The sequence below is a fragment of the Monopterus albus genome, unplaced genomic scaffold (assembly GCF_001952655.1).
Source record: "Monopterus albus unplaced genomic scaffold, M_albus_1.0 scaffold100.1, whole genome shotgun sequence".
NCBI lineage: Eukaryota > Metazoa > Chordata > Actinopteri > Synbranchiformes > Synbranchidae > Monopterus > Monopterus albus.
This window is the reverse complement of record NW_018127980.1, coordinates 506,998-519,940: the sequence shown is the minus strand read 5'-3', so window position 1 is coordinate 519,940 and position 12,943 is coordinate 506,998. Positions and strand designations below refer to the sequence as shown.

Here is a 12,943-nt window from a genome sequence, read left to right as displayed (position 1 = left end):
TCTGGTATGTGCGGGTATTAAGGGGGGCATGATGGGTATTAGGGGGAAGGTGAAGGTTTAGAATTACACAGCTGAGGGTCCACCACAGATTGATGTCCCCCTCAATCTCTCTGCGTTATTTTGGGTTCTTTTGTATGTTTGCCAGAGAAACCGATATTTGAAACGCATGCAACTTCAACGCATGAGGTTATAATGGGCTGATTAATGTATTTGTCACACCAGGAGGGCTTTTTATTGTCTGCCAACCCCTGAGCTGTAAATCCCTGACTTCATCTGACAGTTTCACCTGAGAAACAGAGAATTAAACAGTTTTCTGTGTACAGTCTGGTAGATAAGGGACCAGTTGCAGGAAGCACTCAGTGGCGTTTGGCTCGTTGTGACTGTTACGTTCTCATCCTGGTGTTCATGGTAGAGAAGTGTCTATTAACGGTTAACGGTTAAGAGCACCACAAAAGCTGCTTTGCAAAGTGTAGTTAAAGGTAGGGTTGGAAAAACCAGCAAGAGGAAGCTTCATTTTGAAAGTAGACATTCGAAGAAATCCCACCCTTTCATTCTGACTTCTCTTCAAAACCATTCCTCAAAAACGCAAGACACACCACCTGACTACTACTTATAGATTTCAGGAAATTAACAGATGTCCCCCAAGCAAAATAAAACTGATAATTGCCTGTCCAGGAGAAATATGGCCACCATGGCGTCACTTTCAGCCCCTTTTATTCTCTCAGTTGTTGCCGTCGTCCAAAAGCCACACCAGTGTTAATGCTGGTTTTACTTTCTGCTGCAACCAACTTCTTTTTAGTTGTAACTTTCTTGAATACTGTTACCGTGCCCAGATTTGTGGCCCTGAACCATACTTCCGTAGCAGGGGTGCCAAACGTTTTCCATCCATCCATTTTCTTCCGCTTATCCGGGACCGGGTCGCGGGGGCAGCAGTCTAAGCAAAGATGCCCAGACTTCCCTCTCTCCAGACACTTCCTCCAGCTCCTCCGGGGGAATGCTGAGGCGTTCCCAGGCCAGCCGAGAGACATAGTCCCTCCAGCGTGTCCTGGGTCTTCCCCGAGGCCTCCTCCCGGTGGGACATGCCCGGAACACCTCCCTAGGAGGCCTCCGAAACAGATGCCCGAGCCACCTCAGCTGGCTCCTCTCGATGTGGAGGAGCAGCGGTTCTACTCTGAGCTCCTCCCGGGTGACCGAGCTCCTCACCCTATCTCTAAGGGTGCGCCTGGCCGCCCTGCGGAGAAAGCTCATTTCGGCCGCCTGTATCCGGGATCTTGCCCTTTCGGTCATGACCCAAAGTTCATGACCATAGGTGTTTTGACCATGACTATTTTTTTGGAGCGCATCACATCATATGAAAAGATCATACAAAAATAGCTGCGATTTTTGTGTATAATTCATTAAAACATCTAAGGCAGTTGTTCCAGTGAGAATAAACCTCACTGCTCTGAGTGTTAAAAGAAATCTTAAGTAAGCTTATTGTGATTCAGCTCTTCTCTCTGCCTCACTCAGTGATGTTTCTCACACACACTCCCCTTCTCTCATTTCATTACACATCCAACTTGATATTTAAATAGAAATCTTTTACACCATGTTTAGACATTATGATACTTTTCTTATTCCTAAACTACTGTTTTTATCATGCACATACACGCACACACAGTTTGTCACGCATGCAGACAAACCTCTTGTCTTGTCTGTTGTCCCTGCATTTCATCCATTCCCTGGAGTAGAAGGGTGGTGCATGCAGTTCCACACAGTTGGGCCCTGCTGTTGTGCAGAACATCAGGGAATTGTGTGGCCAGTAGTAATTATTACTGCTAAATGTGAGATGTTTGTGTCACAGCCTGAAAGAAGGAAGTGAGTTTGGTGACATAAGACTCAGTGTTTTGTGCAGAGGGCTGCTGTGGTGGGTGAAACTCGTGGGAAACTACGATGATTGGTCAAATTTGCAGAAAGTGAATAGACAAAATTGCAAGGTTGCTCATAATTCACGAGGATCGGTTGAATTTGAATTAATTGCTGCGAGCGTGACATTGCAGTATCCTGCAGAGGCTGCCTGCATCCTGTTAAAGCTGGCCTTTGACTCAAACTAATGCTTTTTCTAAAATTGATTGAACAAAAAAAAAAAAATTTGTTAGCAGCTCCTCACATAAAAGCTTATAGACAACAATACAGAGTATTTATGAAATGGTAAATCATGTTGCAGTAAACTGACATTGGTCACTGAGGCACTGTATCAACTGAAAAATGATTCAGAAACAAAGTAGAAAACCAAATATTTTTTTCCTGATGTAAAGACGATTAGGTCAGAAATTATGAAACTAACCTTTTAATACAAATGAACACACTGGATGTTTCACCTGGTTAACAAGTCAGTTAAAACCATTTAGTAATTATCCTCTCATTTACAACTCTATCAGTGATCCTCACATGGCCTCATTAGCAGCTGTCACTAAAGCTGCAGTTTATTTTCTGTAACCATGTCCTGTCCACTGTCCGCCCTCACAGACAAGCTAATGCAGCCAAAATAGCAGCACTGCTCCCATGTGACTATTTGTTAAGTCCACTCCTATCAGCAGTAAAGCCAGCTCTTTAAGGGGAATACAGGACCATGGAAACATGCAGCCCTCGTTTCCTCAGACACATACATGCATATGCAGACACACATACACCAGTGTCAGCAGGTTTATGTACTCTTACATCTAATTCAGGAGAACCATTTTGAGACAGTAGGAGTGAATGAAAGAAATGGAGGCAACGATATTTTCTCAACCACTGTCACAGTCTGGTGTTCCTGTGTCTAAAATGCTTGAGTCAAGAAGAATGATTAAGAACCTGTATGAAGGACACCAGGGGCCACAATATTTACTCAGACTCCATTACAACCACACACACGTATACGAGGGTTTAACCTAAACCAAACTTTGACCTCTCCGCGCCCTCGCTTCTGTTACCCAAGCCTGCTTCTATCCTTCACTCTGCTTGCCATTCAATAATGTCAACTACAAGCTTCTGTTAGGCTGTTTTTAAACTCGAGGACAGAGACTCAATTACAGCAGAATGGCTTTCAGGAGTCACCCTCCATCCTGAGACACACACACCTGCTAATGGTTGTCAGATTTGCTGGCAAAAGGGTCAAAGGTCAAACCAATCTGCGTTCCACAGCAATCAGTGGCTTCCACCGACCACCGTTGTTAAGATCACTTGATTGAGAGCAGATACTCAGTTTGTGTTCAGAGACGAGAGAAAGTTTACATGCTTTTTTTTGAAACTTCAGACTTCTAAGGCTAGTCACCAGCTACGAGCCAGGACTGAACCAGTTTAGCCATGAACCCCTGGTTCTCTCTGCTAAGCTGAGGGTTTCTGAATTTTATATCATATTTAAAGTACAGTTAGGATTATTTGAATGAGAAGTGGCCTTTATCTCAGTGTGTGAGGTTGAAGCTGATGCGTGATTCAGAAAGCTTTCTTATTCTTCCTGATCCAGTTTTCCCAAATATCACTTTTTAATGAGCCCACTTGTTTTTCTACATGACATGTAGATTACTTATTTGCCTGACAACATTTTAAGAATTTATCAGAGACTGCTTTGACACATGGGGATGTGTCCTTTCCAGCTGTTAAAGTTCCGTTGACTCTGGACGACAGGAGGATCGTTGTCATTGTTGAGTTATTTTCAATGTCGGTGTTTGTGATCTCAGCCGGTTGTATTAAATCAGACACGGCTTTACAGCAGATTGACCCGTCCAGGAGCAGACATTAGAACACAGCTATGGCATCCCCAAGGACAGGTGTATGTGTGTGTGTGTGTGTGTGTGTGTGTTTGCATTTATGCATTCTTGAATGCAAGTGAAGTCATTTTAGTGAAAGAAGGATTTCCATTCTCTGTGGGTGTATACAGCGGTGTGTGCACATTAACGGAGGAGAGACGCATGTTTTTCATGGTCCTTCGTGTGCGAGGTTGTCTTAGTGAGCCAGGGCTTTGTGTTTTGTCCATCTTTGTGCATGCGTACTCATTCGCCTTGTGTACCTCTTGTGCGTAGACACCCCAAGCTCCAGCAGCAATGTGGTGTGTTCCTCCACAGGTGCTATTTCAGTCAGCCGACTGTCATCCCAAAATGCTTTTCAGCTGAGTGCTTTTCAAAACAATCGTCACTGGTGCCCTGGGCTCTTTTTACAACGGCCCTCTGCCGCGCTGAGGTTTAACATGCCGCCTGTGATCTGCTGATCAGCACAGGGGTGTATGGTATGTGTGTAGAGGGAGATTGGGTGGGTGGTGGGGACTTGGATGCCCTTTTGTCTGCTTATCATTATGTGTGTCTTGTCTTTATTGGTTCCCTTTAATCTATAAACCATTTGTCCCTTAACCAAGCCAGTGAATTAAGACTAATATTTTTATATGACAGCTTGGCAAAAGACGTGTGGGGTATTTTGATGTGGAGGCGGGGAAGTGGATTGAACAACAAATGTCTGAACAGCTGGGAAAAGGCCGGTATCACAAGACTGAAGTACTCATCAGTTAGCACGACATGGTGCAGTAATACACAGCAAATGGGTACAACTCATGGATAAGCACACGGTGCACATTCAAAGACGTGTGGCATTGTTAAAAGCTTTAATAATGTCATGCAAGCTGTGAAAAGTCATGTCAGAGACAGCAGGAAAGTGCAGATTTTAGTCAGATATTAGCTCTGTTAAAAAGTGCATGTAGGTACTTTAAATGGATATGTACAAATAGCAAATGTCCAACTCATTGCTTTTATTTTCCACCTTCTCTGTTCAGATGACTTGATTTGTTTAACTGCACTAGTCTGCACTGGGCAACATTTGTTACTTATGTTTGTGTGCACCTGTAGTCGTCTCCTTCGGTCACTTTGTGGCAGCTTTGAGTGCGATAGGCTTCAGTAGCACCACTTTAACAGCTACATCTTTTAGCAGCATTGGCAGGGGCAGGTACCCTGAAGTCAGATTGTTTGGTACACAGCGTTTTAAAAATGTGGAGTCCAAAGAAATATGTCACCCGTAAACTGTGCAAGTCAGCTCATAAGGACTCTCTACAGCACTCACATGCGCTGTTGTTTAGTCTGATAAAACTTCAGCTAGAAACCTGACTTCTGCTGTGTGTTGCACTTTTATCGAGGTGTTTTAAGCATTTTTCAGATTAGTGGAGCTGCATTTTTGACAAGTGTTACGGTGACACGGTTTAGAAGGCAATGTACTGTTGACATCTAAGGATGCTTTCCTCTTGATGAGACGAGCTCTGGTGCATTTTAGCATGTGGGCTAGAGCAGCTTTCAAGCAGACTACTATGTGTGAAAGCAAAGCAGACCAGCCACAGGATTTTATGACGGTAGATATGTGAGCTTAGCAAGAATCCAAAAGCTAAGATTCAGCCAAATCAATCTTGTGGTTATGAACTGTTAAGTCAGTGATCTGTTAAAGAGATGCAGGATGTCAGATGAGAACTTAAAGGCAACCTCATGTCGTTGTCTTTGTCTTGCCTAAACGAAACAATGGTCAGGTGTAAAAGCAGCCTCATTGCAGTTTTCATGATGCAAATGGTTTTAATGAATTAAATGCAGGGAAATGTTTGGCTGGTTTTGGATGAATTTAGTAGTGTATGTATGATGGAGATCAGTGCTCAATGCAAACGTGTTTCCTTCACACTGGATTTTTTGTTCTGTGTTTTCATTTGACTGTTTAAAGTTTAAAGTAATATGTTAGTTGCAGTAGTTAATGGCAGTGTGTGCGCCTGCATGCAGTAGATTATATTCTACTATACGTGTATATATGTATGACAGGGTGTGCTTTTTTTTTTTTCTTTCATTGATCTTTGAGCCTAAAAGATGCTAACTGAGCTGTCGTATATATTTTGGCATAAAAATGAAGGATGAGGTAGGATGGGGTTGTGAATGTAAAAGTCGTCTCTACCCACTAATTTTGTGCCCTGATCCTTCACTCAGCAAATTTACTGTAGGAGAACTTGGACTGGAAAATGGTTCATAAAATCTAAAAGAAGTTTTGGTTTTTAAAGGGAAGATTGTCTAACAATACCTGACAAGAATGTAAAAATATTAAAACTGCACAACGTAAAAATCGATATTGGAATTTAGTTGATCTGTTAGTCTTTCAAATGTCAGTAGAGAGTGGAAAAATGACATTTTGAAAATTCTTATTTCATTTGACCAATGCTTCAAACCCCAAAGATGGTTTATTGTTAGAAGAGTAGGAAAACAGGACAGTATTGACATTGGACAAGCTACGACAACTGATTGATTTACTAACAAAGTGTTGCAGCTTAAGTCTGGAATCATTTGGCTGATGTGAAAGCAGTTGTTTTACTGAAGAGAATTATACAACTTTGTGATAAGATTAAGTAAAACAAGTTGTTTCAGTTGTTTGCCCTGGTCTGAGTGGCATGCATGGCGGTGACTTATCAATCAGAGGGAAGACGCACAAACATTTTACTCCCGGCGATGTGTGTTTGCATTGGTCCGTATAGCATGTGTGTGTTGGTATGTGGTTAAGGAACTGTGTTCCTTCATCGTGGGGACTTGATATTGACTTGGGCTGTGTCTTCGGGACATTAATTTAACATTAACCATAACCACTTGTTGCCTAAACATAGAGTAAGCCCAGCTTTAAACCAAATTAAATCATTTACATGGAGCCCGAGTCCCCACCATGTGAGCTTGTTAAACAGGATTCAGTCCACACAATGTGAGTAATATCAAACTCTGTCTCACACACACTCAGTCGGTCACACACATTCCAGCGTCATGGTCAAACGACTTGTCTTTCACACAGTTCATTCCTTAAAGCAGTCTGTCCTGTGGGAACTGACTGCATATGGAAAACTTGTCTAAATGAGTCTGCACGTCAATTACATCAACACATTTTCACCTCACTTGCTCCTGCTCTCACCTCACTTTGCTTTCTCTTTCCCCACATCTCTCTATCCATCGCAGCTCTACCCTTTCCACCCGTCTCTCCGATCATTCCAGCCTCTCCTCGTCTCTCTCCTTTTACAACACTTCTCTTTTGTAGTTTTTATCATAAGTGTTACTGAAGAGCCCAGAGCTTACAATAAAGGCTAGGTTTTAATGTAGGCTTATTAATACGATGATCACAGTGACAAGAAAGGTATTTATTAACATTCAAAGGATTTGCCACTGAGACAGGGCTCCCTTTAGTATCTAAATTAGGGTGGTCAGGCTGACAGCAGCCGTGGTTTAAAACAACACATGGGACTGTGTTGTTAAAGGCACCAGTGAGACTGTGAAATAGGATCCAGGGCCTCTGGTTTAAGGAACTGTCATCTGGAGGCTTGTTTGCCAAAACACTGTACAGTGGGTTTTTTTTTATGGGAAGACACTGGAAAATTCTCACAACAGCAGTCTTTTTTTTTTTTTTTTTTTTTTTTTTTTTTTTTTTAAATCTGTGAGTGTAAGAAAAAGCTAAAATTGCCACCTATGGAACGACATAATCAGGAACGTGTGCGTGCATGTATTTAAGTGACCAACGCAGCACCTTGCTGGATGATGTTGCATTGTTTGGAAAAATGGAGCTGGGTTCAAAATGTGTGGCAGAGTATTTAGTGCTTCTTCTTTCAGCTCAGACTAGGTTTTATTCCTATTTACTTTAACTGTTAATTCAACTTCTTGTTATAAACTCAGTGCTATGAGTAGTTTTCACATTTTACCTAGACAAAAAAAAAAATCATTCATTACTTGAAGGCTTTTATGCCACAAACATTGCACTTTGCTTGTTGAGCTACTTGATAATGTGTCAAAGTGTGTATTTGTAGTCAGAATTTATTACAATTACTTTTGCTCTGGAGATGAATCTACCTCTGCACTCGATCCAATTCTGTTCCTCTTCCTTTCTTCCTCCTGAGACCAGTAGGACACGGGCCGGTCATTTTATCTGTATAAAAGCTTAGCAGCACAATTAAGTACATATGTCCTCAAGCCAAGAGTTGAGGTGTGTGTGTGTGTGTGTGTGTGTGTGTGTGTGTGTGTGTGTGATTATCAGTGTGTGTGTTTGTGGTGAGACCATGACCTTGACTGCAGTCCCTAATGGAGAAGGCTGTTCTGTGAATGACTCAAACTCCCCCTGCCGTACACTGGTATGTATCAGCCCATAAAGTATGCTTAAGTCCCACTCTGGTTTCAAGCAGTGGAACGCCCCCCCCCCCATCCCCCCCCACCACTCTCACTCTGAAATAGCCACGTCCTTGTCCCCACATGGAGAACAGTGCGAGTTGGGTTGTGTATATATGCGGCCATAGTTGATTGAGGAACAGATTGCTGGTGACAGGTCACACCACGTTCCATCCCTCTGACCCCCCAGATTAGCGATCCGGAGCCCCCACCTGTTGGGATTCCTCTACGGCTCAGATCTCTCCCTCTCACGCTCACACAGCAAACAACCTGCGTTAACAGAATTCTTCTGTTTGTCTGTCATTGACTCTGCAGGCAACAAAGGCCATTATGACTCATTAAGGTGTGCACGTGCGTTCGAGTGTGTGGGTTGAAAAGATGCCTGTCACAGCAGCTCTCATAATTGCCCTTTTAGCCAATTATCCCTCATTTAAAAGCAAGTTACCTGCTCTGCTCTCATGTCCACACAAGTGCATGCAAACGCCAGACAGACTGAAAAAATAACATAGAAACTTAATATTTAATCATTGTTTGTTTACTGTGTTTGTGTGCTGTAATGCTTGTTGTTGTTGGTATTTGCACCCATTCACACTGTTCTCTCTGCTCTCCCCTTCAGATTCTGATGCACACCAAAGACTTGGTTCAGAAGGTTGGTTATTAACAAGCTCTTGGTTGTAAATGTAGCAAATAATTCTGGAGTAATGCTGGAGAATTGGACCTAAAATACCATCACAGTGCGAGTAGTGAGAAATGTAACGATAATTCTTTTTAGTGGCTGGAGCCCATTCAGCCAACACTGGGCAAGAGGCAGGGTCCACCATGGACAGGCCGCCAATCTGTCACAGGGCTGTTGCTCTACCTTGCCACCAGTTCTACCGCCAGTGTGTCGGCATTAAAAAAACACTGTTTAACATGGAGTACTAATGAAAACACATGCCGTGCTGTTATGGTGCGTTTAATTCTGGCCCAAATTCGACAGTGAATGCCAACAGTAGTATAGCTATAGTTAGAAGCTCGTGCATAATTCATGCACAGTTATAAAGTGTGAAATCATACAGAAGAGATGCTAGTCATGAGTTTGTGGCAAAACCTTTTCTACTGCTCCCATATTGCCTTTTACTGCATATGATAATTCATTATCAAAGTAGAACTGAAGTGACTTTCATTATAAGATGATCAGCTAAAACATTTCATAATGTACCTGCATTGTTTTGCATTTTGTGACTTTCAGCCGAATGATTTCTTAAAAATAGTTCAAATCTCGTCTCGTGCACTCAATATCGCGTATCATTTTGTGAGCTAAGTATATCGTCACACCTCTATTAACCACCGTGTTGCCACAGTCACTTCAAAATTTTTATTTTTTTTTTCCTATTACAACAAATGTACTGTTGTTGGTTATGGTTAGATGTCGCTGATTGTTGTCTGTAAATTATTGACATCCACACAACTTTTATTGTAGAAATTGTGATATGGGTAAATCTGATTTAGTGTCCAATCCTAATGTGAAACTTTCTTTCTCTAACCTAAACTCCTTTGTGTCATGTTATTCCTTTGTGACTTAGATGAATCTGGACGTCATCTACGGAGATACTGACTCCATTATGATCAACACCAACAGCAGGTCTCTGGAGGAAGTTATCAAGCTTGGTAATAAGGTCTGTTGTAAATTTCTGTGGCTGACAGTAGTAAACAAAATGTACATTTCCTCTTTGTGTGTTTCGACAGTTGAGTAAATGCAAATGTGTTTATTATTCCCAGGTGAAGGCAGAAGTCAATAAACTCTACAAACTGCTAGAGATCGACATTGATGGGGTGTTCAAGTCTCTTTTACTGCTGAAGAAAAAGAAATATGCAGCCCTGGTGGTGGAGAATCACGGCGAAGGACGATACAGTGTCAAGCAAGAGCTCAAAGGATTGGACATTGTCCGCAGAGATTGGTGTGGCCTGGCAAAGGAGTGTGGCAAGTACGTTAGAGGAACCCATTACAACTGTGGTTTTCTTGGTATCTGTACACAGACTGTACAGCAAGACTACAGTATTAACATGGATAGAAATGATTACAGTAATAAATGCTTCCATACTGTAGACAAGAGGTTCCCACTGGGGGACAAAAGGATTAAAACGGTAAGAAACAAAATTCTGGGACGGTCAAGTGGTTAGATGTGCAGCCATTGATAGCTCTGTAACTTTGGTGCATGTGGGTGGTGAGTAACACATCCCAGTCGTTGCAAGGGTCTTTAAAGTAGCAGCAGTCTTTAATGAACATCTAAAGTACTTGTATAGTAAAATGTGCTTCTCTCTTCTCTCAGCTATGTCATTGGTCAGATCTTGTCGGACCAGAGCCGTGATGTAATTGTGGAGAACATCCAGAAACACCTGGTGGAAGTTGGAGAGAAGGTGGCAAATGGAGCGGTCCCCCTCAACCAGTACGAGATACACAAGGTCAAGATGTGTTAATTTAGAATGTTCTGCTATTATTGGACCTCACATGTGTGTTTATGCTGTGTATATCCTCATCTAGGCCGACGCCTCGTTGCTGTTGCCTGTCTTTTCATTGTCTCTCATCTTTCGGTTGTCACTTCCAGGCACTGACAAAGGATCCTCAGGACTATCCAGACAAGAAGAGCCTCCCTCATGTCCATGTGGCGTTATGGATCAACTCCCAGGGTGGTCATCGGGTCAAAGCTGGAGACACAGTTTCTTACATCATCTGCAAGGTGTGTATATATGAAAGAAACATGTCTTGGGACACTCTTCCTCAAACCATTTTAGGGATTTTATAATTACATTTCAAGACATTATCATGAGTAAAATCCTGAAATGCACTGATATACCAGTGTTGCGCCATCTAAAGAGAGATTTTTGGAACACTGACCTGTACTGACACTACAGTCACACTGTTGTATGTGTTTCCGTTCTCTCCTAGGATGGCTCCACATTGCCAGCCAGTCAGAGAGCCTATGCTTTAGAGCAGCTTCAGAAGCAGGAGGGTCTCAGTCTGGACACTCAGTACTACCTGGCCCAGCAGATCCACCCTGTCGTGTCTCGCATCTGTGACCCTATCGAGGGCATTGACAGCATACTCATAGCCACGTGGCTCGGTAATTACAGCTTTTGGTAGACTGTAGAAGACCTAATTTTTATTAAGAGTGGGCAGCTCACCATCATTCAGGTGTCAAATTATAACTTGAAGAATATCAGGTTGCCTTATGCCTTAAAATATTAAACCACAGGAAAAGGAAACAAAGTAAAATGTTCAGGTAAAGTATTGAAATGTTTTAATTTAGTGCTGATTGAATCAACTTCCATAACACTTGTACTATTATACTTATTTTATTAATACACCCTAGTAATGAATCCTAATATAAAAACACAATCAAGCCAGTTTGTATAACCTGGTGCTGAATACTCCCAGTTTTTTTTTCTGTATTGATGTAAACCAGCTGAAATCAAAGATGAGAGTGCCACTTTAATGTAGAATCCATTATTTTTCAGTTTTTATTGTCAAATTGAATGTGCTGATGTGCAGAGGCTGAACAACAAGTGGGTAACTGTGCAAATAAAATTGTGTGTTGAAACAATCTGTAGTGAATGCTCTTGTCCATCTCAGGCCTAGACCCCAGTCAGTTCAGGGCTCACCAGCAGCACCAGAGGGAGGAAGAGGCTGACAGTATGCTGGGAGCTCCGGCCCAGCTGACCGACGAGGAGCGCTATAAAGACTGTGAGAGGTTCACTTTCACCTGCCCACAGTGTGGTACTGACAACGTCTACGACAGCGTCTTCAAAGTAGACGTAAGTAAACGGAGTATAAAGTGTTAGCCATCGTGCAAGTCTCCCAGCCGTATTATGTTACAGGATTCCTATAACCACAAACAAAGAATAGCATTTCAAAATTGTTTCGTTTCTTCTTTTCATTGAAAGATAAGTGTCCATGAACCATAGGAAATTTTATATCTGTTCAAAGTGTAAAAACATCAGTTCAGGGGGTTATTCCTCACTGGGTGCCAACTTCTCTTTGCCAAGAGTGTGCCACATAAGAATTTATAATGGATTAAACAAACGATGTATAACATGAGCTTTAGATATGACTGTAGGTGGATTTTGCCATCTGCCTGCCTCTGCAACTTGAAATTTACATCACACACACACCCTCTCAGCTACATCATCATCTCAAAGGAAATGTTGCCACACTATTAAAATCCTGTACAGATCTCAGGGCCACGTTTTAATGCATTAAACCTACATAGGTCTGACTTGGACTTCAGCAGAAGAATAAGTTGAGTCATGTGTGGTCACACAAAACCACAGAGAGAATGAAGTGAAAAACAAAGTTGTTTTATCGTTGTGGTGTTTCATTGGTGTAATGGATTAATCAGCAGAGACACAAATTGACAGAATGAAAGTGTCTCTGAGGTGTTTGAAAGTTTCCTATGAAGGATCCTCGTTTTAGTCGTCCTCTATATTGTGTCTTTGTCTGTATTTTTAGACAGCTGCCTGGCTCCAGCACAGACTTTGTTTTCATTGGCATACTTTGGACTCCTCAACTTGAAAAGCCTTTCCTTAACCCCCGCTGCTCTGTGGACACATACACACTGATCTCCTGCCATTTGTCAGGCCAAGGTCTTGTCTGTGTGTGTTACCAGCCTCTAATGAGGAGCAGGGCACGCAGGTTTTTCTTGTTTGGAAGATGCTAATAAAACTGACAAGGCTCTGTCCTCCGCTGGCTTGGAGAACATTCATTAAATTAAATGAGGAGTATTGCACACGCAGCCCTTAAA

At 42.2% G+C, this 12,943-nt stretch overlaps 1 protein-coding gene across 1 annotated transcript in view; it reads left to right on the top strand.

Moving 5' to 3' along the window:
* pola1 (polymerase (DNA directed), alpha 1) overlaps window positions 1-12,943 on the top strand; it is a 51,879-nt gene that overhangs the window by 14,202 nt on the left and 24,734 nt on the right. Inside the window, 7 exon segments of the mRNA XM_020609638.1 lie at window positions 8,779-8,811; window positions 9,728-9,820; window positions 9,924-10,129; window positions 10,475-10,607; window positions 10,751-10,882; window positions 11,092-11,266; window positions 11,776-11,957. Of these exon segments, the coding sequence (XP_020465294.1) occupies window positions 8,779-8,811; window positions 9,728-9,820; window positions 9,924-10,129; window positions 10,475-10,607; window positions 10,751-10,882; window positions 11,092-11,266; window positions 11,776-11,957 (954 nt within the window).